Below are 25,408 nucleotides of genomic sequence, written 5' to 3'. Positions count from 1 at the left end.
TTGTTTACCAAAATAAAAAGGTACAGCATTCTAAAATATAAAGATCCAGGATTATGAGTGGTCATGATAACCTCCTACTGCAGATAATACTGTAGCTGCCCATGAGTGACATCTTTGAGAAACAGCAGCATCAACAAACAGACTTACAGAGTTACAGTGTTTGCTACAGTGCATGGTGTCAGTGCCAGTTTTGGATCTGAAGCAGACAATGACCAAAAAAAAAAAAAGTGCCACAAAGCAAGACTGTGACTTAACTTTAATGGTGAGAGAGTGACGCGATCAGACGACGGAGGAACTCGTCTGACCAAAACTAGCAGAAATACATTCTCGAAAAACTGTAAAAGTTTATTTTTAAACCTCTGTACTAATCAGAATTTTAACTCATGTTGTCTCACAAGTAAATGGAAAAATAGACATTTAATAACTTGTCAGTAAACAACAATAGAAGCTATGTGATCCACTTCACAGCAATTCAGCTTTTCCTAAACATACAACAGCCATACTGCACACAAATATTTTAGCGACATCCGAGTTGTTAGTGACCGGATGTCATGTCATTCGTTTGCATAACAGGTTAAAGAAAACCAGGCTCCCATCTCACTGTGTGATGGACATTTGGAAGGATGCTGTGACAACAGGACAAACAGCTATACAGATGTTAACACTAACAAAAAAGGAAGTAGCTGTTACCCACCAAAGACTCGACATTAATGGACAACACTTTCAAAGAGACACTTGATACACTTGGAAATTAAATGCTATTGCTTGGTGGAAGGTATTAAAAATTAAATAGGAGTAGTATGTTAGCTCAAGGTCTAAGGTTCGTTAAGTTGCATGTTGCGGTCTTTCTCATTGGAAGGATGAGACCATGCTCACAATGTCCCATCACACCTCAGCTCAGGTGATGTCAGGTGAACCTATCTGCTGATGAAGACCATGTAATTTGGCTGTAAGCTGCGAAACCTAATGGGTCTCGAGTTGAGTTTCTTTTTTGTTATACTGCTGTTTCAAAAGGTCAGGAATGAGCTTTTATGCTCAGTAAATGTAACAGGAATGTTGCACAAAAAAAAAAAAAAAAAAAAAAAAACAGAAATCACATCTGCATTCTTAATTTTACATGAACAAAGGACAAAACAATCGCACCCTCCACACAGTGAGTGTTCACAGCTCTACGTGTGCACACTTTGATTTCCTAAAGTTTCGTCTGAGAAAAGAGAAAAAGTCAACTGTCACACCGATCCTGCTAGTTATGAAATGCATCATATTGTGAGAGCCTAACTCAAACGTCAATCAAAGGCATGAAGTGCGGCACCGTACAACTTCCCGTGCGTGAGATGACTCTGTGCACGTGGTGCTGGAATTAATGAGGAGACATTTTCTAATAACACATGTAAGTCTCTCTTTTTTTTTCTTATATTGCACATCTTAAAGAACACAAGAATATGACACGGTGTCATGTGGCATGACTCTGTAAACCATACTGACTCTAACCCTGGGTTCTTATATTTTTCCTCACACTGCTTCTCTTCACCACACAGAACAACCTGACAACACTTCACGTGTCCACAGCTCCTCTCCTCTACTGTGACTAAAATCTAAACAGAGAATGGAGAGTGGAAAGTGATGACAGGGGGTTCTGGTGCGTGTTTAACAGACCAAAGAGAGAAAGAATGAGTGTCCTGGTGCAGCGGATGACGGCCCACCGGGGAGGACAGGTGGGGCTGGAACACAAGTTTGTAGGGAGTGGGCAGGGGGCAAACCGTGGTAGGCCAGAGGCAACAGTCTGGGTTCAAAGACTGGAAAGTTGCTTGCACCTGCAGCATTAGGCCCTGTGAGACGTCATGCACAGCAGTTCATCCTCAGTGATAAATTCAGGGCTGGGGCTACGTGCACGCCTGAGGGCCGGTCTGACGTGCTACACAGAGTTTTAGGATTTGAAGACGTGCACGGCCCGCACTACATACTGCCTGCAGATGGGGCACTCACTCATCCTCTTTCCACATTTGGTGCAGGTGACCATGTGACCACATTCCAGCAGCACGCAGTCGATGATTGCGTCCATACAGATGCGACACAGGTTTTCATCAGCCACCAGCTGAGCTTTGACACCATCTGCGGGTTTAAATACAGATGTATATTCCATTAATGAACTTTGGTTCATCAGCAAACTGGGCTGAGTTCAGTGATGTGATGTTGGATGAACAATGGACAGTCCTACTGCACCAAACTGCATCATATCAGCTTCATATTACAGCTTTCTGTCTAGTAGGTCTCTACTCTCCAGTAGGTTAGAGCGGACATTACGTTTCCACATCATTAATACCAAACCATTTTGCTTGATATTCTCTAGTTTGACTACCTTTGTGGGCAAAACGAACCTCAGGTTTTGTATCGTTGAATCCTTCAATGTTCAGACACAAATTGTAATTTACATCGTCTATATCACACGTTTGGGACAGCATGAGCTGGCGATTATTGCCAACTAGGCTAAACTTTTATTTAAAGTAGTTGTTAACCATAGAAAGACAAATGTTCTCACGTGACACACATCAATCAGTGCACGGGTTTATTGGAGTTAAATGATGTGTGACAGTCGACTGATCAGCTCACTGGTCTAAATCTGGCTCCTGCTTCTCACATCTTTAAAAAGCCAATAGAGCTGCAGCCTGTCTGCTGTCTCGACATGTCTGTGTGGGTTAATATGATCCTCGAGCCCTTTATGTCAACAAGAGAGCCTCTAGGAAGCTTGACAATGTAATTACACCTGATGGAGACATGCTGCCACTCAAGTAATACGACGGCTCATCAAGAGGTAAAAGCTCTTAGAGAGTACACTAATGACAGGATGAGAGTCTGTCCTATTGAATAAAATAAAATGATGCACACTGGAAAAGAAACATGAGTGACACAATGTGGAGACAATCAGACAGAAGATAATGACTCAAGCGACCATAATATGATGAAATCCAGGGCGATATAAAAGATCAAGTGGGTGAAAAATGGCTGCAACATGCCTTTACTGGTTATTGCTATGAGATGATCAGTGTAATGTAGAATACATATTAATGGAGGAAATGTAAAGGGTGATGTGAAGTGGCTTTTCATAAAAAACACCTTACCTCCAACTCCACTGTTGCAGAGCGGTGGAGGATATGCAACCACTTCATAAGGTAATAAAGAAAACCTATTAGTTTAGCAAACGGTGAACTGTCCCTTTATTGTTAAATAATTTAAACAGGAAGCAAAAGTTTAAAGTCTTTCTGTGTTACATGCTTGAGAGCAAAATGCATTAGTAAAATCATTAAAAGCGCTGCCATAATCACACAACAATCAAAACAACACTCACCTGCAGTTATGCTCACATTTTCCACTAAAATAAAAGGAGAAAAAAAATCTATGATATCAGATACAGAACACCGAATGTCACAAAACGAACCTGCAAAATGCAAAAAAAACACTCACTGGATTTCCTGTTCTGCTCATTTTCTCTGTAGAGTCGATGCACTCGCTCCAAGAGCTCCCACTTCTCGCAGCAGCCAGAGTAATTGACAAAGTTCCTGGCAAGAATCTCTTTCAGCTGGCGGACAGAGAGGTTTTCTATCGCCTCTTCATTGTCCAGATCAGACAGCGAGGCTCTAATTCTCCTCTGTGTCGCCGGGCTGACCTACAATCCATAGGGGAAACAGAACTGTCTGTTATTTCTTTTACTTCTACTGGAAAGATCATCCAGTTCTGTGGACGTGCATAGAAAACAAGGTTCACACCTCTATGATATTTTCAGCAGGTTCCAGGTTCAAGAGGGACGCTGTTGGAGTATCCTCATGCTCCTGTGTGAATGAAAATACACAGTCTGTTTAAAGTTTGTTTAAATTCGCATTAACGCATTTCTCTCACTTCCTAAAGCACAGAAAACACAGTATTCAATATACATGTCAAAGTCAAATATGTCCTTGAATTTGATTGTTTATAAAAAAAAATAAAAAAGAAATTGCAAATTTGAAGCAGCTGAACTGGAAAGTGAATCTGTTTCTTATTAACAAGATTCACTGGTAAGAAAACTGCTAATTAAAGTACGTCATGGTTACTTGTTTAAACTGTTCATTCCCCAACGTGATCACAACATGTACTGTACTTGATTTAATGTCTAATGTCTTCAGGCTCCATACGAGCGTCAATGGCATGATAAAAACTGACTCCACAGCTGTGATCTAATTCTTTAAACCGGTTCAGATATCTCGTGAACGAGCAGAGATGCTGACTTGACTGCTTTTAACCCAGCGGTTAATTAGTCTCTCTGAAGGTGGAGTTCAGGAATAAATGAAGCTACACAGCAGTTCAAGCCCTGCGTTAGTTTACATCTCTAGATCACCTCAGACATTTGGGCGCTTTGAGGATAAGATTTTGTCTCTTTATTCTTTTATCTTCTTCTCGACAGACAGAAGAGCTGAAAGCTATGATAATATACCGGAGTGTCTGTTTCTGTACCTCAGAAAGTAAAAGAAAAACTCTCTGCTGCCATCTGTTTCTGTCTCTCTTTGCTTCAGCAGACCACCATCCTCCTTGAATGTTAAAAAAGCATCCATCAGTGCTGTGGTGCTAGATGCCTGCACTCACCCAGACACCACGCCTTCGCCCAAATTAAACTCCACAGAGACAAAAACATGAGCGGCCGCCCCGACGCAAGCAAAGTGCAGAACCTCTCTGGAGCACCAAGTTTCTTTGTCTGGATGTTAAGGTTTTGTTCAAGTGTGCATCCAAATATACAATATAAGACAATGTTGTATAAAATAAATGCAAAATTAGCATTGGTCTATAGGCTGATTTTATAAAAAAATATCACTGAAATCATGTTTAAAAAAATCCTGCTCAGAAGAAATAAGCAGGATTAAAAACCTCCTCACTAGCAGCAGATACAATATTAATACACAACATGTTTATTTTAGGATGACTGAATGTCAACATTTTCTTATTCCATAAGCTTGTCAATCACATCATGTGCACTAGACTATCAAACCTGTTTCAAGGGAACTGGTCCAGTTAGATACTGAATCTATTTTTCAGCTCAAGCTGACAAGAAACACATATGAAAAGTGGGTTGCATGGTTGCCACACCAATATCCCAAATATCTATTCAGAAGGAACTGGGTCATTTAACTATATTTCAAAGTAGACTTGATAAAAGAGATAATATAGGCATTAAATATATGTATTTATATTTATAAATGTAAAGGGCGTTTTGCATTTACCTTTTGTTTTATGACAGCCAGGATTATTTAAACCTATATGTGTTGCAACTAAGAGGGAGGAAAATAAACAATCATTGGGGGCGGGGTGGGGTTGTACTGTAGTGTGTTGTTTAGTGGCATCTGTGACGCTGTGGGGAGTTCTCATCCTATGTTCCTGTTACATAACAGACTCAGCCTTCAGGCTTAAGCTGCGTTGCTGGCTGGTCCGATGGCTCTATGCAAACACACAGAGCTAACACAGCTGTTTCCAGCTGCCACACAAACACCGGACAAGCACTGTAGCGCTGAGCTTTTTCAGTGTCATTGAAGGGAAAGCAAATCTACAACTGCAGTAGATTTTCAGGGAGAAATCCTTCATTCAGAACAAAGGCCACGACAACAAAAGCGAGAAGAAAGTAAAGAATAGAGCGTGAATATGTATGGGAAATGTTGTTTGTCAGGGAGTAGAAAGAAGGAAGTGTGGCTGAAACTTGTAAATAAGTAGATTTCGCCTTTGAAATTAATTATCTTGGACAGAATGAGGGCAGATGTGAAAGAGGTATGGTGGATGTAAATGAGTGAGTGAGTGCGGCGGCAGCTCTGCATGCAGACGCACATACTGAGCATCGGTTGCGTATTCACACGAGCACATGCTGTCAGACCTGGCTGGTGGTCCCTGAGCTGTCACTTGGGCTGAGCACGTCTCCCTGAAAGGCGGAGAGGACCGACTGTTCCGAGGTGGAGCGCGTGGCAGAGGGCGGGGAGGCGGCACGGGAGTGGGGGAGCGAGTGCAGACTGTCTGTGTCATCTCCACCTTCCTCTTCCTCTTCATGTGTGTCTTCTTCCTCCTCCTCCTCCTCCTCTTCATCTTCTTCTTCTTCTTCTTCCTCGTCCTCTTCCACTACTGGACCTGGGGTCTCCCTTGTCCCCTGATGACAGAGCACCAGGTCCACCAAGTCCTCTTTCTCCCTGCATGTGTCGGTGGGGATGTTGCGTAGCAGCAGGTACTGGCGCAGATCTTTCACTCTGAGCTGCATGAGCCGCGGCCGCTGGAAAGCTGTGCCACGCAGAAGGTGGCAGGTAGTGCAGCAGCGCAGGTTCTCCTGCAGCACTGAGCACAGGGCGCAGAAGCTCTTCTTACAGTCGCAGCAGATGTGCTGAAAGAGAGAGAAGAGGAGATTGATAACGTGACAGACGTGATGCGATTAGCTATTCCGTTTCTTCTGACTCAAGCTGCCAAACTTTGACTTTAATTTCAGTAATTATACGAACATTTCTACATAAGCTTTAATGTCTGACTTCAACTACACTATATCACTACATAGATGTTGTTAATTGCTGTCTGTTTTTTTTCTTGGAGCCGGGTGGCTGCAGTATTTCTAGGACAAAGAGAAACCATAAACCAGGAACATTAAGTACTATTTGACACGGTGCCTCATATCCCACATGCTCAATCATTTTCTATGAAACAAGAAGGGGAGAAATAATCTGCAGCTCCTGATACTGTTTTTACTTTATTGACATTTTACAGGCGTAACAGTGTCTCCTGATACAGTGTGGTTGCCCAGATTGACACTTCAGTGGGTATGAAAACAGGCCGGCCACAGCTGTAAACATTTTCTTATCACCAGTGCACAAACGTGCTTTGGTCCACCCGAAGCACATTTCCACTGCACGTCTCTTCAATCGTTTGCTGTTAATCCCCTAACATGTCTTTTTTCATACCATGAAAATATCACACTGACACACAAATGTGTGTATCCAGAGAGTCGACCCGCTGTCGGAATGACAACTGGTGTGTGGATGAGGATGGAGCAACGTGAGGCAGCGAGCGCAGGAGACGCCCGGCTCTGCAGCGTTTTCATCAGCGCCTCAATACAGCCGAGTACCACGCAGATACACTTTGCCATTAAACTCTGACATGTTCAGCTGTGCAGACACCCTGAAAATGCCAGAATGAATATGTATGGTTCTCGTGCCAGTGGCATTTTTTGTTTTTTGTAAATTAATTACAAGTTATGTTTGAAGCAAAATAAAAAAAAAAATGTTTATGTCAACTTATAACTTTAGACAGTGATGGAGAAAAGTACAAATACTTTTTGTACAAAAATACAAATTCAACATTGTAAATTGTTAACAGAGGTTCATCACACTAACTAGCCTACACTGTTATATGGATTTATTTCACACATTAAAATACATTTTGTGAACTAAATCCATATTATTTCAAGGGTTTTTTTTGCCAGTGACTCAGTAATTATGCATGTGTTTCCTTAGATGCACCATGAAGGAAGAGTACCCGCTCACAACTGCACGCAATGATTACATAATTTGGACAAAAAAAAAAAAAAAAAAAAAAGCTGAGTAAATGTGGACTGTGAGTGATTACTCAGTATGTAGAACTGACTAGAGGTGAAACAGGGCAGATGGTATCTAGTCTCAACACAGGGTTGGCTTAAGAAATGGTCAGTAGTTATATTGAGGGAAGAATGTCTTTTATTTAATAGGTTAAACACGTAAGACACTGGTGTGGTCCTCTGATATCAAGCATTGCCTCTCATATTGTCCCTTACTATGTGAAACCAGTTTTATTAGCTGCTAGTTTAAATCGTCCCCTTCACTCATACGGATCTTATTTACCTTGCGTCTGAAGACGGAGAACGTTAATCCACAGGCCTTGCACAGCTGTCCAGCACCCACACCCCCTGAGCTGGCGGGTGGGTACGTAGAGTACCCAGCGGTGGGAGCAAAGCGGAAGGGCCCTGCCCCTGCTCCGAACCCCGGCTGCTGTGTCCGGACCGTGCCCGTGCCCATCACCTCGTTCAGCAGCCCACAGCATGACGCCCACATGGACGATGCCCCTGCCTACGGAGTACACACACAGACAGAAACACACAGATGGAAATGGATAAAAAACTTTTAGAGACAACTCCTACGTTTTCTGAAAGTATCATATACTGTATATACAGCTGCACTCGATTTGCCTGACTGCAGTGTTCAAATACTAAACTAATACAACACAAAACTGAGTTTGACATTTAGCAAGTTTGGAAACTTAAGCATCTCCAGTAAGAAATGTTCAATAGGTTTTTATATTTATACTGCATGGTATAGCAAATCAAATTATGATTCAATTTGTCATCATAAATTTCCATTAAAATATTACTCAACCAAAGCTGTTGCATTTTTAATGCCCCAGTAATCACCAACAATGACCGTGATACACGGTGTGTATCTGATATTTATAAAAAAACGTGGCTGTTTTATAATATATATAAATATACTACAATAATAAGCTTTTAGATATTTAAAAATTGTTGTATTTCTATCTTTACTATAAAAAATATAGGCGGTTGGGGATTTTTTCAGTCTGTCTGCAGCCCTGACAATCTCCCAAAGAGTTCCTATTGTATGAAAACAATCAAAAAAGCCAGAGCACTCGCTATTTCTGTGAATTCATGGTAATAATTGAAGGCAACAAGTGAGAATATGAATATTTTGATCATCTCAGCGTTCCTTCCATCTCTATACAGTTAGAGGACACTGTTCAAAGGACTTTTAGTGAGTAAATCAAACTGACGCTGTCCAAGTGAAGGGGACAGTGTCCTTCATCCCCAGAGGAAATTAAACCTTTGAAGAGAACTGCTACACTGGGTTGAGATCTGGTGATTGTAAAGGCTATAGCAAATGATTCTTTTCATGTACCGTATATCTGGACACTGGTTTGAACCCTTGTTAACCAGCCTGCGCTTTGTAATACCCAAAAAAAAAAAAAGGCTTGAGGAGAGCGTGTCCCATGGTGGTGACTGAGAGAGAAAAATGAGAATGAATGAGAAACAAAGAGGAGGGGGAAGACACTCTGCAGTGCATTACTGAAAGTGCTCTTTAAGAGTCTTTAGGGTCAGAAATGATTATACAGAAGGAGACTCTAAAAGCTCCTATTAATGGTGCTCTCCAAAGGGATCTCTGGGTTAAATTTCTCAGCCCACTGCATTATTTTATACAATATGATAAACAAATGAGCTCTGAACAAAACAAATATCTCGTAAAGTTGAAATGGGAAGAGGCGAATGTTACGTTTCGTTGCTTCTCTATGTCCTGAGGAAACACATCAACTACCTTAAAGTTAGTGTACTCAGCCTGTAAAGTTAATTTGAGATGCCCGTGCAGTAAGAGAGAGTCGGACGTGTTTGCTGACCACTGGATGGACCAGAGACAGGGAGCAAAGATGGCGCAATGAGAGCCATGACTCCTTGGAGCATACTGATGAGAGGTGGAGGGAGGGGGAGGACAGAGAGGAGTGAATATGCCTTCTGTTGTTCCTGAGCCTGCAGAATCAATGGCTGACACAGGCATAATGTAAGCCTTGTGTGCTTCGCGGCTCCATGTGGAAAACAAAGGAATTCACAGGGTCCTGCCACATCTCTTCTTAGGCCACTGCTCCGCTCTGACTTGTCACAAACACCCTGTGATCTGACCTCACCCGAACGCTTAGGGATTTGTTATGTAATCTTGAGAACGCGGCACTATATGTGGAGGGACGGTGAGAAGGAGGAAGGTCTGTACCTGCAGCAGTGAGGTCGTCAGGGTGGGTTTATGGAGTTCAAATCCTCAACTCGTTTCATTAGTTAAAAGTTGTTCACCTATCCATCCAATTCACGCTTTTGTGCATGAAAATTCACAAACTGACTAAATGTTTAAGCATCTTAAGCTGTCAATGGTCTTGTCCTGACTTATACGTGGCACAAGCAGTTCACTTTATCGTGATATACTTCCATAACTTTATGCAGACGATGAAGCTGTGATGCATAACAACTCGTATTATTCGCCTGAGGCTCACACTTGACCTGATGTTCAGCTGCTCCCAGGTTAGACACAGCTGTCCTCATAAGGAACTACAACAGATACAGTATTTACTGCATTCTCCAGCATGAGGAGCCTCTGCAGTCTGCCTATAAAATCAGTCTTACCTGGCTTTGAGCCAACGACACGAGTTCCCTCTGTCACTTCAATTAACACACTGTAAGCTCTGCAGGCAGGGAGTCCCAAACAGTGACAAGCGCAAACATCACATGTAGTTCACTGGCTTTTTTTGGGGCTGTATTATTTATAGAGTGATCCCTTGAAATACGCCTTTGAAAATGTTAATTTCAATCACATTTGCACACGCTGGATGTCAGGTCTTTGATAAATGAAGCAGATATTTCTCTACTGAAATATGATGAACAAACAATCCAGCAACAGCGTGCACAAAAGTAAACAAAGCCACGATAAAGGGAAAGCAGCAAATCAAACTGAAGCACCGATTTAAAGAGAAAAACCCACAGAGGAGACACATCAGTGATGTTCGGGTCTCTTGTGGAAGAACACTGATCTGACCTCGTAAAATTTGAGGTTTAAATCTTTTCTCTCTTTGACACCCCCAAGTGTTCTCATATGGGATTCTAGCTGGGCCTAAATGGGTCAAATGAAGACTGGAGTGTTTAACTAGAAATAAAATGAGTTAAGAATGAATGAATGGCATTAACAATTAAATTCACTGATGTGATTGATGCATTTGTGTCATTTAAAATTCAACTTCACTTGGTTAACTTTATTTTCACCATGGGAAATTGTTTTGCAGCCTGAGCGCAACATTCAATACCACAACTAAACGTTCTACAGCGTCTGTAAGTAGGATCTCTGCTGATTTTACACATGATGTTCAGTTTACTCACACCTTAATACAAGCTAAAAGGGAAACTCCACTGGTATTACATCCATTTGTTGTCTTGGAAATTATTTCAAATCAGGTTTAGCTTCAGGTTGTGACGAGGAAGTCCTACATTGATTTTCAGAACAACAATGCTAAGTGCAATCCTGAACAAGTACTGTTTCTACATCTGTATACATCATCAAACAGTCTCTGATGGTGCACACATTTCGAACTTCTCATAATGCATACTATATTATAGATCAAGGCATGCCATCATATTGCCTCACCCTTATGTGTGCATTTTTAAGAATGAAGTAGCCGTTCAGATATCAACCAACCTGAGAGTGTTATGATGGCTCTAGTATCATATACGTTATATAGAACACCATCGTTCACCATCCTCCCATCATCCAATGTCTCTCTCACATTTCATTTCCTCTCTCTATCTGTTGAATCTCGCTCCAGTTTTTCTCTGACATCAGGTGGAATGTCACTCATACCGTGAAAAGTGAATTCAGCTGCCTGACAGTTTAGACTGGGGAATAATATTGTTAGAGAACATAGACCGATTCATTTAACACCTTTCTTCATATGTGTAAAATTATATTTTATTTAACTGCTAGAAACCGCAGACGTCAAATCCTCTAAAATCTGGAGAAATATGCACATAAAAAGTCAAGCTACTTCCCGCTATGTTGAGATTTGTCTGTGCAAGATAACAGATTTACACAGTTTCCTCCAAAGGCAGATGAGGACTTTGAGAGGATTTAGCCTGGAGAATATTTTCGGCGCAGCAATACAAACATATTGACTGCTGCAGAGATTGTCTTGCAATATCACAACATGACTCAACTGTTTTACAACCAACACCAAAAATCTGCTGGGGCCCCCGAGCTGTCTTTATAGCTTTAGACTGCGTCCACTTTATTATAAGTCTCATTTGGAATAAAGTATGATCCAATGTCCGACATTGGTGTTAACATTGTATAATTTCTGCAGAGATTTGTGAGTATTTACATCAGTAACATACAATATGTGCTTACTGAGCATGAAGAAAATGAAATAGTAAGAGGATAAAAAACCAAACACCAAACTGGCATGAGAAATGCAACGGACCAAGTGTGTAGGTCATACTATAGGTCTACCACTGATTAAAGTGCCACTGACAAAACAAACCGTACAGCAGTCTTTTCCCGTCTATTCCACTGGGGCAGAAAAGCTGCTTTTAAATTTAAACCAGATTAGTCAATAAAACAACATGTCCGTTTTGTCTTCCAGGGACACAGCGATGATAATGATGTGCTTTGGGCAAATTAACTGCACTTTACATCAGAGTTAAGCACCTCTGTACTTTACGTACCGTCGTCCACAACAGCACCACAAACAGTGCTAAAATGACCTGCAGCATTCAGACGTTCACATAATTATTGAGATGTTGCAGAAAGTATACTAAATATCAATGGGTCTGTTGCTGCTGCACTGTGTATGAGGATCATCCAGGTCATGTTTATCCCAAAACACGCTGCTCAGTGGCGGCTGGGCTTCATCAGTCCTTCTGGATGGAAGGAGAAGGTCCAGCTGGCACTGAACAGCGTTTTATGGGATAACAGAGCATGTTAGTGACTTTAAGGTCCAATGGTTTCATAGATTAGCATATTGTAAGTTGCTGCTCCTTGGGGAAACCCTCTGTCCTGCCACAGAAATGACAATAGTTCACTAAGAAAGGCAGTGGAGATGAACAGAATCCATAGTGAAGTACACTGAATGCAACATTTACTATGCTGCACTTCAAGCTTTCAAGGATACTTCCAATCACACACAGACTGATTAACTGTGAGACGCCCTCAGACAGAATTATTCTTCATATTCTGTGCAGACAACAACACTTCCACCTTTTCACTGTGGCTGTAACCACTGGAGCACCAGTGACATCATCGCCATCACTCTCATCATTATCATTCCCGAGCTGCCAGACAGCATCACCCCCTGTCCCCCTGCGCTGCAGCCTCTCTCTGCTACAGTACACATACACACCGAGAGGAAGGAGACTCCGGTGAAACCTCCACAGCCTGACAAAGGTAATCCTCTGTCCTGTCTCTGTACACCGAGACGTCTCCCCGCACTCACCCGTTCACTGGCGGAAGCCTCGATCTCATTAGAGCGGATTAAAGCCTCACGATGAATGGACGTCGATCCGGCGGTTTTCGTTCACTGAGCTTTCACACTGAGGTCAAACAGGCTCATTAAAGGCTACACACTGTACCTACTGTGCATCAGCATGACTGGAGATGCAGGAATAGCCTTCCCAGACGTGCAGCAAAATAAGAAAAATCAGTGACAGAGCTGGAAGGAAGTGGGCATCCACAGACAAGTTAGAGCTGAAACAAGCAGTGCTGCATTCAAATGCATGCCTGTTGATATAACTGCAACTAAGTGGAGGAAAGCAAATTAATTGACATAACAGTGGAGGTATTCCCTGTTTCACGGTGCAGCATCGCGCGGAAAGCTCAAGACATCGGCCTCGTAAATGAATCCTGCTCACGGAAGATTTGCAGATGGAGTCACATACCTTCATTGCACCTCCCGTTCGAGGAATTTGCCGAGTAATGTCAGGACGACGACCATTGCAAATGCACAGGGAATCAAACCATTACGTCTTCCCTCTCTCCAACTGCCTGTGTGCGAGTGGAGGAAGCATAACGTAATGGCAAAAAGAGCCGTGGCCAATCGCAGAGCGCACACGGGCGCTGGTATCTTTAGCAGCCAATGCGCAACGGAGAGGGCGTTCAGTGCCGTGCGTGAGGACGCACGACCGCTGCGCGTCATGCTGTTCATGCAGCCTCAGGTTGTTCAAGTTAATTAGCTATCTCATTATTATTTTCACCAGAAATAAGTGTGTCAAAAATGCTGTTTCAAATTTTGTACGTTTTATATAGTTTCTGTTCTCGTATGAAAACCTTCACATGATGTGTGTGTGTGTGTCATTAGACTGAACATCAAATAAGCAAACAAACCAATAAATAAATAGCGTTTCACCTCAGTCTATTTCTATACTTCAACTTCAAAATTAAAGAGTGGATATTCAAAAAACAGCAACACATATAGAAAATAACACATCCACATGTATCGATCATATAAATACTTATATGTGAAGAGAACATACTGTATATGTAAAAGGGAAATAAGTCTGCTGTAATTATAAATGCATCAAATGAGTTACTTGTCATTTCCACTGAGAGTGGTACACTTTTGCATAAATGTGACTATAATGTGGAATTTGCTCATTTTAAAAAAATCTATTTTAATCATCGCCTTTTTCATATGTGTAGAAAAGGCGCCCTCTGGTGGACAATGTTAGTCATTTAATCTGTGACTGTGCTGCACAGAGGGAATCATGAGGATCAAATCTGCAGAAAAAACTTCTTAAAGATGCAGTTTTGTGTAATGTGCGTGCACCTATATTTACTTTATCATAGTTTTTTGTTTGACCGAGGAGTTAAATGAGACACTGACCTCATTCATAGTAGAGATATTATTTAGTTTAGCTATAGCCCATGCGGTTTCCTCCTTACTTGATCATTAATGGCCGCATGCTTTAATTTATGTTTAATAGGGGTTCCATTCATATTACACATTTGTTTTGTCACGTTGTATATCTGAGTAATGTGAGTCATCTATGCATTGATGTAGATTATAGCTGTAATCATTTAGCGATTCATAATTGCATCACGTGAGACTTGAAGCTTCCTCGTGTAGTACACCGTCCAGCAAAGTGCATGTCGTTGAAAAAAGAGAAAACTCTAATGAGTCTGTACATTTACTAAATATTACCTTGATTAAACCTCTTTTTTATTTAATAATGCCAACAACTACAATAATGTAGGCCACATATTCATCAAACCTGACACTGATATGAATGCAACATAAATAATTATGGAAATGATGTGACAATAAAATAACGTACAGTAGGTATGATTAAATTAATGACAAAATATATGCACTATTTTAAAGCAGGGTGATTTTATATATATATATAACATATTTACATATTTAACATATTTACAGAAGAGCATTGAATGACTGTAAAACAGGACTGACAGCTGAACAGATGCATCCCTCGGACTGATCTTATCTGGTCCCTGGTTGTGTGCACAGCCCCTCACAGCTGAGAGGAACCCTCCACTTGTTTACACGCGGAGTGAGTTCATCACTTCGCGGCTGCGCAGATGCGAGCACTTTAGCCCCTCCCCTGCCAGTGACGTGTTGCGCGCCCCGGGCTCGAGCCGCTCTCCTCTTCCAAACTGCGTCACTCCTCAGTCGGACCAAGATGGCGACCACTGTGGCGAACAAGTGTCTCGCTCCTCTGTGTTTCCTCAGCAGGAGGCTCTCTGCTCCGGAGTTCATCACTCAGTGCTGTTACCACAAGAAGGTAAAACACCTGGCTGCAAGGATTGATTCACAAACGGTACCGGGCTCCGTAGTGGTTCAATATTGAGGTTAACCTACTTATAATAACAGACATATGACAAGTAGCCTCGAGTAGTTACATCATAAATAGTGTAAGAGCTAGTCTGAAAGCACTCTTACCTGAGACCAGGAGGCATTCAATTAATTAATAATGTCATTAAAAGTGGCTAGAATTACAGAATAAAAAGCGATATAATCATACATAGCCTGCAGAAATACTTGAAATAGTTAATTAAATGTTAAGTTCTGCTTCCGTATGGGTTCCATATCAAACCAAGAGACACATTGTGCAACATGTTATAGCTAGTTAACAAGTGGAAGACTGGAGAAACACAACAGCACTAATCTCCCTGATCAGGTCACTGCAACGGCTTTAATGCTTGATCACATCCGATTAATGCACTTTAAATATAGTGAGCTCAGTGTGCTGTAAATGTTGTGTCACACCTGTGGAGCAGGTGTAGCTTCTTCTGGAAGATGCTGCAGTTTCAAGTAATTTCACAGTTGCATGGGTTTTAAGTTTGAGTGTCATTGTGTGATGTGAATGACAACATGGAGAAACAACGTTGTGGCAGACTGTCAGAATTCAAGATTAGTTTAGTTCATTAGGTTTCCATGTTCTTTTTCTGTAGCTTTAATACGCATTTATTGAATGTGTATTTGTAAACATAACCTACTAACTGGTTAACCTGGCATTAGAGTCCAAATCGCATCTACCTGAACAGTTGTACATCTGCTGTTGCCTTATAACATTTGTTAGAAACACTGAAAGATGGAAAATATTTGGATATGCAATTCTGAATGCAGATGAAAATACAAGCATGCAGTCATTCCAAATCACATGGCATTTTGTGTAACAAATATAGTCAGTTTTAGGACCATTTGTCACAACCCGAGCTGCTTCATGTTGGTTTGGTCAGAATGACTCAGCAGAAACGAGGGTACAACGACAGGATGCAGGAATTGTTGTAGTGAACACAATCCGCTCCTAATCTGTCTATTTCAGTATCTCTTATGTAATGGAGAAAACTTGTAGTTGTGTAACAGTGGTGCACAAGATTTCAGAACTGAAAAAAAATATATATATAAAAGAAAAATGTGCTATAAAACCCACTTTGACACAACCTTTGTGTCTTTTGTCTGAAGGTGGTGGATCATTACGAGAACCCAAGAAATGTGGGTTCGCTGGACAAAAACTCCAAGAATGTTGGGACTGGTTTGGTGGGCGCTCCAGCCTGTGGAGATGTGATGAAGCTCCAGGTGGGTTTATCATTAAGATTATAGTCGTTGGTTTACATGCAGAGCTTTTGGTGTTGAATCATAATGCTGTTAAAGGGCCCACACTGAGAGCTGATGCATATTGTTACTAATATATTCTTGTTTTACAAAGTAATTGCCGAAAAGTCTAAAATGATTTAGTTTAGCTTTGCTATAAAGCATTTTGCCTCTTACCTTTTTAAAATAAAAACACTGCCTAACTTATTCAAGTAGCAGTTATGTGAATGCACCGGCGCAGACTTAAGTGGTCATGTGGTTTTGTTCCTGCTTTCACAGTAAAACTCTTTTGATTTTGACAGATCGAGGTGGATGACCAAGGGAAGATTGTGGATGCCAGGTTCAAAACCTTTGGCTGTGGCTCTGCTATTGCCTCCAGCTCCCTGGCCACCGAGTGGGTGAAGGGCAAATCTGTGAGTGAGCACAGTATCACACATCACATCACAATTTAATAATCTTTTGCTTAATCTCTTACTGAAAAGTTTCAGTTTTTTTTGTGGATACTGGAGCCAGATTATCTGCTTTTCTTTTCAGGTGGATGAAGCTTTGATGATAAAGAATACTGACATTGCTAAAGAGCTCAGTCTTCCACCAGTTAAGCTTCACTGCTCCAGTAAGTTTTCAATTCAGTTTATTGAATTATTTTATCTTTTACGATTTTACAAACTATTCCACACATCTATGTACATTATAGTAAGTGTGTAATTGTTCCTCTCCTAGTGCTTGCAGAGGATGCCATCAAGGCTGCCCTGGCTGACTATCGCCTGAAGCAACAGGATGACCAGCAGGAGGCAGTCAGGGCTAGCAATTAAACAGAGCACACTCACCCTGAGTTGGATGCCACTGCTTGCTTCTAGTTGCCAGAAACGGAAGTAGCAGTATTCTAGCAGCACCAACTCACTTTCCTGCAGTATTGATGAGGAACACCTAATATGTTGATGCACCACCGTCAACCCTCTGTAGCAGTGTCACACCAGGCTTAGTCTGTGGTCCTCTAACCCTGTATACTGTACCTTTTAGCCTGTCACTTAAACGCACAATTAAAGCACTGTTTGGGTTGTTGGAGCAAAGTTGAGCCTTATTTTTGAAAAGATGTTACATTTGAAGATTTTGAGCTTGAAGAGTGTTTATTTTGAATGGTGTGATGGAGATATTGATAAGAGCTAAACGCTGTGTAAGTATCCTATCTGCACCCGAAAGACTGACCTTTTGATATGCAATTAAGAAAAGTGGCTTCAAACAATGAAAGGGTCCATTGTTTTTAAGTGTAATTAATAATTATTTAACTAAGCTTCCTTGTAAGTCTGCAATAAAAATATCCTGAACCATGTTGTGTTTCAAGTGCTGTTTATTACTGTGAATAATTGTTTGCATTTGACCTGTTAAAAGAAAAGCACAGCTGCTAATTTTGTTAATGTAGTTTGATGCACTCAATAGCTACAAAAGTATTTGACCTAAATTAAATGGACTTGTTGAAAATGCTGTTATTTTACCACTTATGGATTCGAAGCAATGGAGAGTATGTTCAAGTCACAGTGGTTGGAGTGTTAGAAGGCAGTTTTCTCTCCTGCGATCAGCTGAAGTGTGGCACAGTCATTGTGAATATGCAGAGAAGAGGGCCGCGCACTCCTTCCAATCAAAGGCTCCTGCTCCTGTGAATCATCTTTCTCTGGATGAAGCTGCTCACAATCTTCTTCTTCAGGATGAGGCTCATGTGAAGGACTTGACTGTGGACCACCTCCTGCTTCAGCTCCTTCGCTGTCTGAAAGGTCACACTGCTCCTTTTCCTCAGGGAGACTCGGTAGCTGCTGGACCAGGATGCTGCCCTCTGGTTTAGAGTTGTCCTCAGGAATGTGGTTTGCTGCTTTCTGACTGTGGTCACTTCCTTCTGCTGCATCAATGGATTTATTTTGTGTGCGCAGGCTCTTGGCAGCCCTCATGATGTCTTTCTGGAGCTGCTTGTGAGAGTCCACTGGCTCACTGTCCTTCTCAAGAGTGAGGTTTTCTGGCACTTCATTGAAGAGTTTAGCACCTCCGGTTTTATCCCTGTGGTCCACGTACATTTTTGAAGGGAATGAGGACGGGTAGTAGGCATTGACTTTTCTCCTGCGGCTCATGAAAATTGCCCCACTGATAATAAGCAAGACAAGAAGGATGAAAGTTGCTGCAACAAGAATGAGGAGCATGTTCTCTTCCAGAAACTGCACAACCTGACTGATCAAATCAGTTTCCCCATGGCGGGGGCCAGGAGGTGTGGTTTGGTACTCAGAGATCAAGTTGTTGGTGGACACAGAGGAAGTCAAGTTAGAGAGATCTTCCTCGTCTGTACTTCCCTCTGGAGGACTGTAAATTACAAAAGGTTTGACCAGACTGCAGCTGATGCTGAACACAACACACAGACCAGTATGATGAAGGGCCATCGGCAGCATTGTCCCTCTGCAGGATCTGTAAGAGTGAAGGACAGTAACTTAAATGTCAGTGCCACATGTGGAGATGGTCTGCGCTTCTCATTTATTACCTTGACAGTCAATGCGTTGGCTTCATGCCAGCTGAATGTTTTTCTAATGCAAATGACATAAGTCTACTGAATACGCTGTGCAGACGTTGAGAGTACAGAGTTAAAAATGAGTGACAGCATTTAATTATTAAAACTATGTGCATGACTATATAGCATAAGAAACATTTAGGAAAATATGCTTTTTTTTTTCTTTCTGACTAGACCCTTCAAACGCAGCTTTATTTATTTGTTTGGATCCCAGTCAGCTCTCTGCTCAGTCTTTGTGTCAACTGGCAGCAGCTCTCACACTTTAATCCTTACTCAGCTGCATCTGTGTGCAAGCTGGGCCAGATGAAACTCTGGAAATGTAGGCTAGAAGAAGATTTTTTTTTTTTTTTTTTTGTTAGAATTAGTCTGTCACCCTGAGTCAAATGTACAGACCAGACATGCCTGTGCAATCAGAAACATAAACACATGCACATAAGGTGCTCATATGCACACATGAAATAATTTTTGACATAGTTTCTGTCTTTAGTCTATTTTAATGTCTCTAGCTGACATGATCTGTAACTTTGAATTTGATGTGAGGCTGTTTTAAAGGCATCATAATGCTATCACATCACCTACTTCATGTTACTGTGAGCTAACAAAGATGTCTAGAAACACCAAATGCCAGAAAAAAAACAAAATACTTCAACATTTTACTCACCATCCACGGTAGCAGGAGAAGTGTCTCTGTTGGAAACGCCTCAGAGTGAAACCAGAGTTGAAAACGTGAAGTGAGAGACGAGAGAGAACAGGGCAAAAAGTGGCAAATGCTCCGAGAACAACGCCACTTCTGCAGTTTCGGATTTCAAGCTGGAGGTCTGTCTGGATAGTGTAGAAAAAAAAAAAAGATGTTGTTAACCATAAGGATAAATCCCTCCTCTTGCCTTTCCACTGTTCTCCTCCCCCTTCAGTCTCCCAGAGAAAGTCTGCAGCCTGCACACAGATTGTTCTTGTTAGGTAGGAGTTTACAGAGTGCTGTGGGGGCAGGGGCCTCTCCTGCACTCTCCTGTGTGGCTATCTGGATGCTCAAAACCAAGACAACAAAAATAAACACTATAATAAATATAAAAACTGTACTATAAAAGACCATCTTCAAATATAATGATGAGGTACTTATGTAAAATATGAAGAGAGTGTCTGATTGACAGTCTGGCCTTTTTTTTGACCCCTCAGCCTCTGACAGTGATGACTAGCAGCACACCTCTTGGGGTGAAAAAGGAGTCAGAGAGCAGCTTGTACGAGTGACCAGCTAATGCAGGAAGAGGTTAATGTTTCCTGTGTGGGCTAACCTAACAACCAGGAGAGGCGAGGGAACGAGGTCACACACTGGAGTGTGTTAGAAACAAGAGGAAAGCAATTAAACACACACGAGGAGTGTGACCACTTTAGGGAGCGAGTGTGACTGCATATGACTCAGCTTGCAAGTCACTGTGTGTGTGTGTGTGTGTGTGTGTGTGTGTGTGTGTGTGTGTGTGTGTGTGTGTGTGTGAATGCATTTTTGGCAGGTCTACTGTGTTTGTGATCAGTCAAGACAAGTCTAGCTTTATATGGTCATTAGAAGCATGGGATGAGGTCCTGCATCCTCCAGGTTTACATTTGTCTCTGATCTGTTGATAGTCGCCAGTGTCTCAGCTGCAAAACATGAAAATTAAAAAAAACAAAAAAAAAAAAAACAGGAAGAAGAAAAAAGCATGTAGCGTTTTGGCCTTAATAAGCATGTAGGGCTCTGTGTTCTTTGAACAGGAAGGGAAGTGAATATGAAATCAATTCCAGGATAGAAATACCCTTTTGTGTAGTCTCTCGTGAATAAAGGAACTGACGGCGTTCACACAAGTGCCTAGTTTTATTTTCACTGTTTAGGACATGGAACAGAAATGGCACATTTTACAGGACATAGAAGAAATACAGCTGTTTTGTCTTGTTGTTTTTGTCACCTGAGCTCTTTTTTTGAACACTGTTGGCACCAAAGTTTCCTGAATTACTCCGATCATGTGAATGCATTTGTGAAACACTTTACAGATGTTCAATAGTTTCCTAATAATTTCCTGGAAAAAAAACCTTTTGGATAAATCTTGTGGGTTTAAGTGCAGCCTTTCTTTCAAACTTAGCAGCACTAACAAAACTAGATGTTTCTGAAAGTTGTCTCTGTCACTTTATTTCTAGTAAAATTGCAGCGAGCCAGTAAAAGTAAGAAGAAAAAAAAAAAAGACAAACATATAATAAATTATATCCATGTAGAAACCTACACAAACACATCACAAAATGTTTAACTCCTAATAAAATACCCATTCTGTACAATTAAGCCTCACAGCAACCAGGGTAGCAGTTGTGAACTGAACAGTGTGTGAAGAACAGCAGTCCCTTGATAAAATAAGCCTTCCTGTCTCCTGTTACTAAGTGAAATACCACTGGTCTCAGCTCAGGATGTTTAAGAAAAGACTTTATTCATGCTCCTCATCCTGGTTTCATTGGACAGTAAGTATAAAAGTACTCATAATTTATTCTTCCTTGCAATATACATTTGATACCTGAGCTCTTCAAAGGTCACACATGGTTTCTGGTGCATGAATGTGAAAAAATAACTTTTTATTTCTCGGTTCATTTGTTTTTCGTTGTGTGTGTGTCTTTGTGGTTTTGTGTGTCTCTTCCTGCACAGGAATAGCGCGCACACCGATGCTAAACCACCAACCTTGAAGAGGAAACATGACTTTATTCGAGCATCAAACACATCAATCCAGTCCCGAGGTGTCGGAAATAATGAATCCATCTAAACAAAACGGTCATTTTCTGGAAGGAAGCTGCTGAGGGTGAGGTTATCCCCTCCTTCCTCGTCGCTGTCTCCACCAGTGGGGATCACTAGGACTCCATTGGAAATTGGATTACGTTGCCTTGTATACGAATAATTCCTCTCAGGCATCAGGGAAGAGATGCACATCATCTCAGTCCCCTGCTGGCGTTTGTTTACTTTGTACTTCTTGCCTGACAATTTGACGCAGAGGACAATGGTAGAAACCATGAAGATGGTGGCCAAACCAGCCAGGGAGGCGATAATGATGAGGCACTGCTTCACCACACCCAGGGTGGAGCAGGGCTGGCACTCAGTGGTGGTTGACCTTTTGGGGGCCTTAGTAGGTGCTTCTGCAGTCGTGGTAGTGGATTTAGTTGTTGCAACAGGCAACCTCTTGGGATAGATCACAGGCCCTGCTGGACTGGTGGAGAAGATGGAGGTGGAGATGGCAGAATCAGTTGAAAGTGACACAGAGGGAGACTCAGTGGTGGGGCTCAACTGTGTCCTGTCAAGAAACTTTGATGCTGACGTGTGGGTTCGGGTGTCAGAGATGGGCTGAGATGTAGATGAATGCTCAGTGCTGGTGGTGGCTTTTTCAGTCGCTGTCACAGGTAAGGAGGTGGAGTTAAACACAGTTGCGGCCTCAGAGGTGTGGTTTGTTGTGTTTGTGGCCGTAGTAGAAGCTGAAGGAGTGCTGAGAGTGTGGTTGAAGAGTGAAGTCAAATAGTCAGTGGAGGTGGATGAAGATAACCTGGACGTAGCTTCAGGCTCAGTGGTGGACGTGGGCTGTGGTGAAGACAAAGCTGCTGTTGCAGAAGACGCTGCAGAAGACGCTGCAGGAGACGCTGCAGAAGGTGCTGCAGAAGGTGCTGCAGGAGACGCTGATGACGCTGTTGCTGTTGCTGGTGCAGTCTTTTCAGTAGACGTGGTGGGGGGCTGTGGAACCTCTGTCGCTTCACCTGTTGATTTCATCATTGTATTGTGGGAGGACGGTGCTTCACTTGTAGATGTGAGCACATGAGGCAGGCTGCTCGCAGTTGCTGCTGCAGTTTTGCTGACATCCAAACCAGGCGTGGTGACGTTTGAGTCATCCTTTTTGCCACTCACATTTGCCTCCTGAGTTTCCACTGTGGGCGACACCCTGGTGTCTGTTGCGACAGCACTTGTTGCGACAGGATTATTAGTTGGATGTTGTGTTGTATGCTGTGTTTCAGTTTCATTATGAAGAACTTGTGAAGTGCTCGCCTGTGTGGTTGTCTGGTTTGGCTCAGAAGTCGAGTTGCTGCTGCTTGTTTCCGGGATGGACGCACTCTTAGTCTCCATACACAACAAAACAGATATTCCCCAAAGCAGAGACAGGCTGAGATACTTGTTCATGGTGAGGAGCTTTGTGGTTTAAGATCTGAAATGATAGAAAAATGATACAAATTCAAACAGAGGTTAATGTTAAAGAAAGTGATTAAACGGTTGTAAATATAATATTTAAATAAACACACGACAAACACAGCAGCGTCATATGTCTGTGACATCTCATAATGACACAGTCATGCGTTTTTCACCGCACCCATTGCGACAGAACTAATGCATTTAAACCTGAAACCTTCTCAATAGCTGAACAGTACATACCTGTAGAATGTTTTTTACAGTTCAGGATTCAAAATGAGATTTTCTGTAACTTTCGACATGTTGCTCTTCAAGAATACAACCAAGAATTTAACATAGGAAGTAAGAAACCAAGACAAACCAAGATAAGTGTTGCAATGTAGCAAAGACATCTCACCAAAAGGAAACAGTTGATCACAAAACTGAGAACTTTTAAACAGGACAAATGTTTGAAATGTGCCTGCGGAGACACCTGTCAGTGTCTTACCTTACAGCTGGACAAGATGTGAGGTTACAAATAACTGAACTTCAGCTCATTTCTGCCTCAGTGGAGACTCGTCTCTGGAGTGCTGACATGCTGCCTGTTGCACTGTCTGGTAGAAGAAACAGGAAATGTTCACATGTTCTCTTTCAATAATGAAGCAACACAAAAGCTAAACATGTTGTTGCTGTTGTTGATGTGAAACCACTTTCAGATAAGTAAGGTACAGACACTTCCTTCGAAACCCCACGGCTTTAGTTTGCATCAGTGAGGAAGTTAAATGTCTCCGAAGCTTTTAGATCAAGTGTCTTACCTTACTGATGGAGCGATGCTGCTGTGTGAAGCATGTCTGCCCTTAACGCCCTACTATGAGTACTTTAGGTAAGGCTAATTCTCAGTTTGATCTATAGATGTAAAGCTGTACGTCAGGTGGAACTTCAGGTCTCGGACAGTTAAATGCAGTGACAGAGGATCAGCTACAGGAGGACATTAGACAAGGACGAGCAGTCAAAGAGCCTGGAGTGTGACATGTGGTCTGTGGGGAAGTACGAATGTGCGGAAATGTAATTTCCTTTATGCATCACTCAAAAACAGACGTGGTTTGATTGTTGCCATGATGTGAAAAACAAAAACAAAACAGACAGCTAATACATGTTGAGAAACTCCACTCACACACAGATGTTGCTCGAGTCAACTTATATTTGCAATGATTTATTTTTGGGAAGTGCCTCTTTAGTGTTTATAGTGCACGTTTTAGGGAAAGCACCATGTGTTTTGGACCTTGAAATGTGACGTGGAATTCGAGAATGAATGCATTCATACTGTGTCTTGAAAACATGTACACAGTATAAGACATGCATTACCTAATGAGCCATTAAATACATAAAACAACTACAAAAGTAAAAAATTACCATTAAAAAGACAAAAGAAATAATCACTCTATTAGAAGTCATCAGTATTTCCCAGCATTACAAAATAGCTTAAAATGCGAGGAGTGTAAAAATAGAACAAATATTTCAAACAACTACGTCATTACAAATGCTCCTTTATCACAGCAGAGGGGCCAAAAATGATTCGATCAACATTTTAATGGTCTGATTTCTGCTGACTTAGCTCCACCATCAGGCAAGAAAAGCAAAAGCAAACTAGGGAGTTTGGAGGGAGGGATCAGTGAGACCTGAAGCCTTTAGTACATGTAGCTCAAAAGAACATTTATGTATAATGTACAAAATGTATAATATGTATAATATGTATATTATGCTGAAAGTTAATATCAACCACATTTACTGGTTCCAGGTTAATGTGAACATCTGCCGGTTTTCTTTGTCTTCTATCATTAGGACCTGAGTTTGGTCTTGCCTTACTAAGTTAGAATTTAGAAAACAGATTTTATTCACTAATAAAAACTACTGACTAGTCTAGAAAACAGTGTAGACAAAGCCCATTTGCAGGAAAGCTGGTAGCTTTCTACAAAAGTATAAATAATAGATTTGAGGGGGTGTACAGATTGATGAGTAATGAAACTCACGGTTTGGTGCAGCTGTAGATT

At 41.6% G+C, this 25,408-nt stretch overlaps 4 protein-coding genes across 6 annotated transcripts; 1 reads left to right on the top strand and 3 right to left on the bottom strand.

The window, feature by feature from the left end:
- Positions 1-5: 5 nt before the first annotated feature.
- On the bottom strand, positions 6-13,592 carry rnf34b (ring finger protein 34b). 3 transcript variants are annotated; one of them, XM_026354181.1, is made up of 8 exons: positions 13,490-13,592; positions 7,866-8,090; positions 5,888-6,382; positions 3,765-3,827; positions 3,463-3,664; positions 3,347-3,370; positions 3,120-3,161; positions 6-2,112 (listed from the first exon to the last, which is right to left on the bottom strand). In XM_026354181.1, the coding sequence occupies exons 1-8, from the start codon at positions 13,493-13,495 to the stop codon at positions 1,928-1,930; spliced, it is 1,242 nt and encodes a 413-aa protein (XP_026209966.1). In that variant the 5' UTR covers positions 13,496-13,592; the 3' UTR covers positions 6-1,927. The 3 variants fall into 3 exon arrangements, with proteins under 3 accessions (XP_026209966.1, XP_026209967.1, XP_026209968.1); XM_026354182.1 differs by lacking the exon at positions 3,120-3,161; XM_026354183.1 differs by lacking the exons at positions 3,120-3,161; positions 13,490-13,592 and adding an exon at positions 13,048-13,169.
- A 1,615-nt stretch (positions 13,593-15,207) lies between these two features.
- On the top strand, positions 15,208-17,991 carry LOC117152941 (iron-sulfur cluster assembly scaffold protein IscU-like). Its single transcript, XM_033326285.1, has 5 exons — positions 15,208-15,349; positions 16,534-16,647; positions 16,965-17,075; positions 17,197-17,275; positions 17,383-17,991. Exons 1-5 carry the CDS (start codon positions 15,248-15,250, stop codon positions 17,472-17,474), a joined length of 498 nt encoding a protein of 165 aa, XP_033182176.1. The 5' UTR covers positions 15,208-15,247; the 3' UTR covers positions 17,475-17,991.
- Positions 17,476-20,134, bottom strand: tmem119b (transmembrane protein 119b). Its single transcript, XM_026356670.1, has 2 exons — positions 19,869-20,134; positions 17,476-19,107 (listed from the first exon to the last, which is right to left on the bottom strand). The coding sequence occupies exon 2, from the start codon at positions 19,089-19,091 to the stop codon at positions 18,210-18,212; it is 882 nt and encodes a 293-aa protein (XP_026212455.1). The 5' UTR covers positions 19,092-19,107; positions 19,869-20,134; the 3' UTR covers positions 17,476-18,209.
- An 897-nt stretch (positions 20,135-21,031) lies between these two features.
- Positions 21,032-24,393, bottom strand: selplg (selectin P ligand). The gene is made up of 3 exons (XM_026356641.1): positions 24,173-24,393; positions 23,866-23,971; positions 21,032-23,397 (listed from the first exon to the last, which is right to left on the bottom strand). The coding sequence occupies exon 3, from the start codon at positions 23,370-23,372 to the stop codon at positions 21,975-21,977; it is 1,398 nt and encodes a 465-aa protein (XP_026212426.1). The 5' UTR covers positions 23,373-23,397; positions 23,866-23,971; positions 24,173-24,393; the 3' UTR covers positions 21,032-21,974.
- Between the last annotated feature and the right edge of the window lie 1,015 nt (positions 24,394-25,408).

This window comes from Anabas testudineus, chromosome 12, assembly GCF_900324465.2.
Source record: "Anabas testudineus chromosome 12, fAnaTes1.2, whole genome shotgun sequence".
Lineage (NCBI taxonomy): Eukaryota > Metazoa > Chordata > Actinopteri > Anabantiformes > Anabantidae > Anabas > Anabas testudineus.
Note: the sequence above shows the minus strand (reverse complement) of the source record. Positions and strands in the feature narration are given on the sequence as shown.

Excerpts from the sequence above, each read along its gene's own strand:
- rnf34b (XM_026354181.1), bottom strand. Across the intron at positions 6,383-7,865 it reads TCTCCGTCTTCAGACGCAAG|CACATCTGCTGCGACTGTAA; the intron begins GTAAATAAGATC and ends TCTCTCTTTCAG. Across the intron at positions 3,828-5,887 it reads GCTCAGGGACCACCAGCCAG|GAGCATGAGGATACTCCAAC; the intron begins GTCTGACAGCAT and ends TCATTCACACAG.
- LOC117152941 (XM_033326285.1), top strand. The coding sequence starts at position 15,248 with ATGGCGACCACTGTGGCGAACAAGTGTCTCGCTCCTCTGTGTTTCCTC. Across the intron at positions 16,648-16,964 it reads GAGATGTGATGAAGCTCCAG|ATCGAGGTGGATGACCAAGG; the intron begins GTGGGTTTATCA and ends TGATTTTGACAG. Across the intron at positions 17,076-17,196 it reads AGTGGGTGAAGGGCAAATCT|GTGGATGAAGCTTTGATGAT; the intron begins GTGAGTGAGCAC and ends TTTTCTTTTCAG.
- tmem119b (XM_026356670.1), bottom strand. The coding sequence starts at position 19,091 with ATGCTGCCGATGGCCCTTCATCATACTGGTCTGTGTGTTGTGTTCAGC.
- selplg (XM_026356641.1), bottom strand. The coding sequence starts at position 23,372 with ATGAACAAGTATCTCAGCCTGTCTCTGCTTTGGGGAATATCTGTTTTG.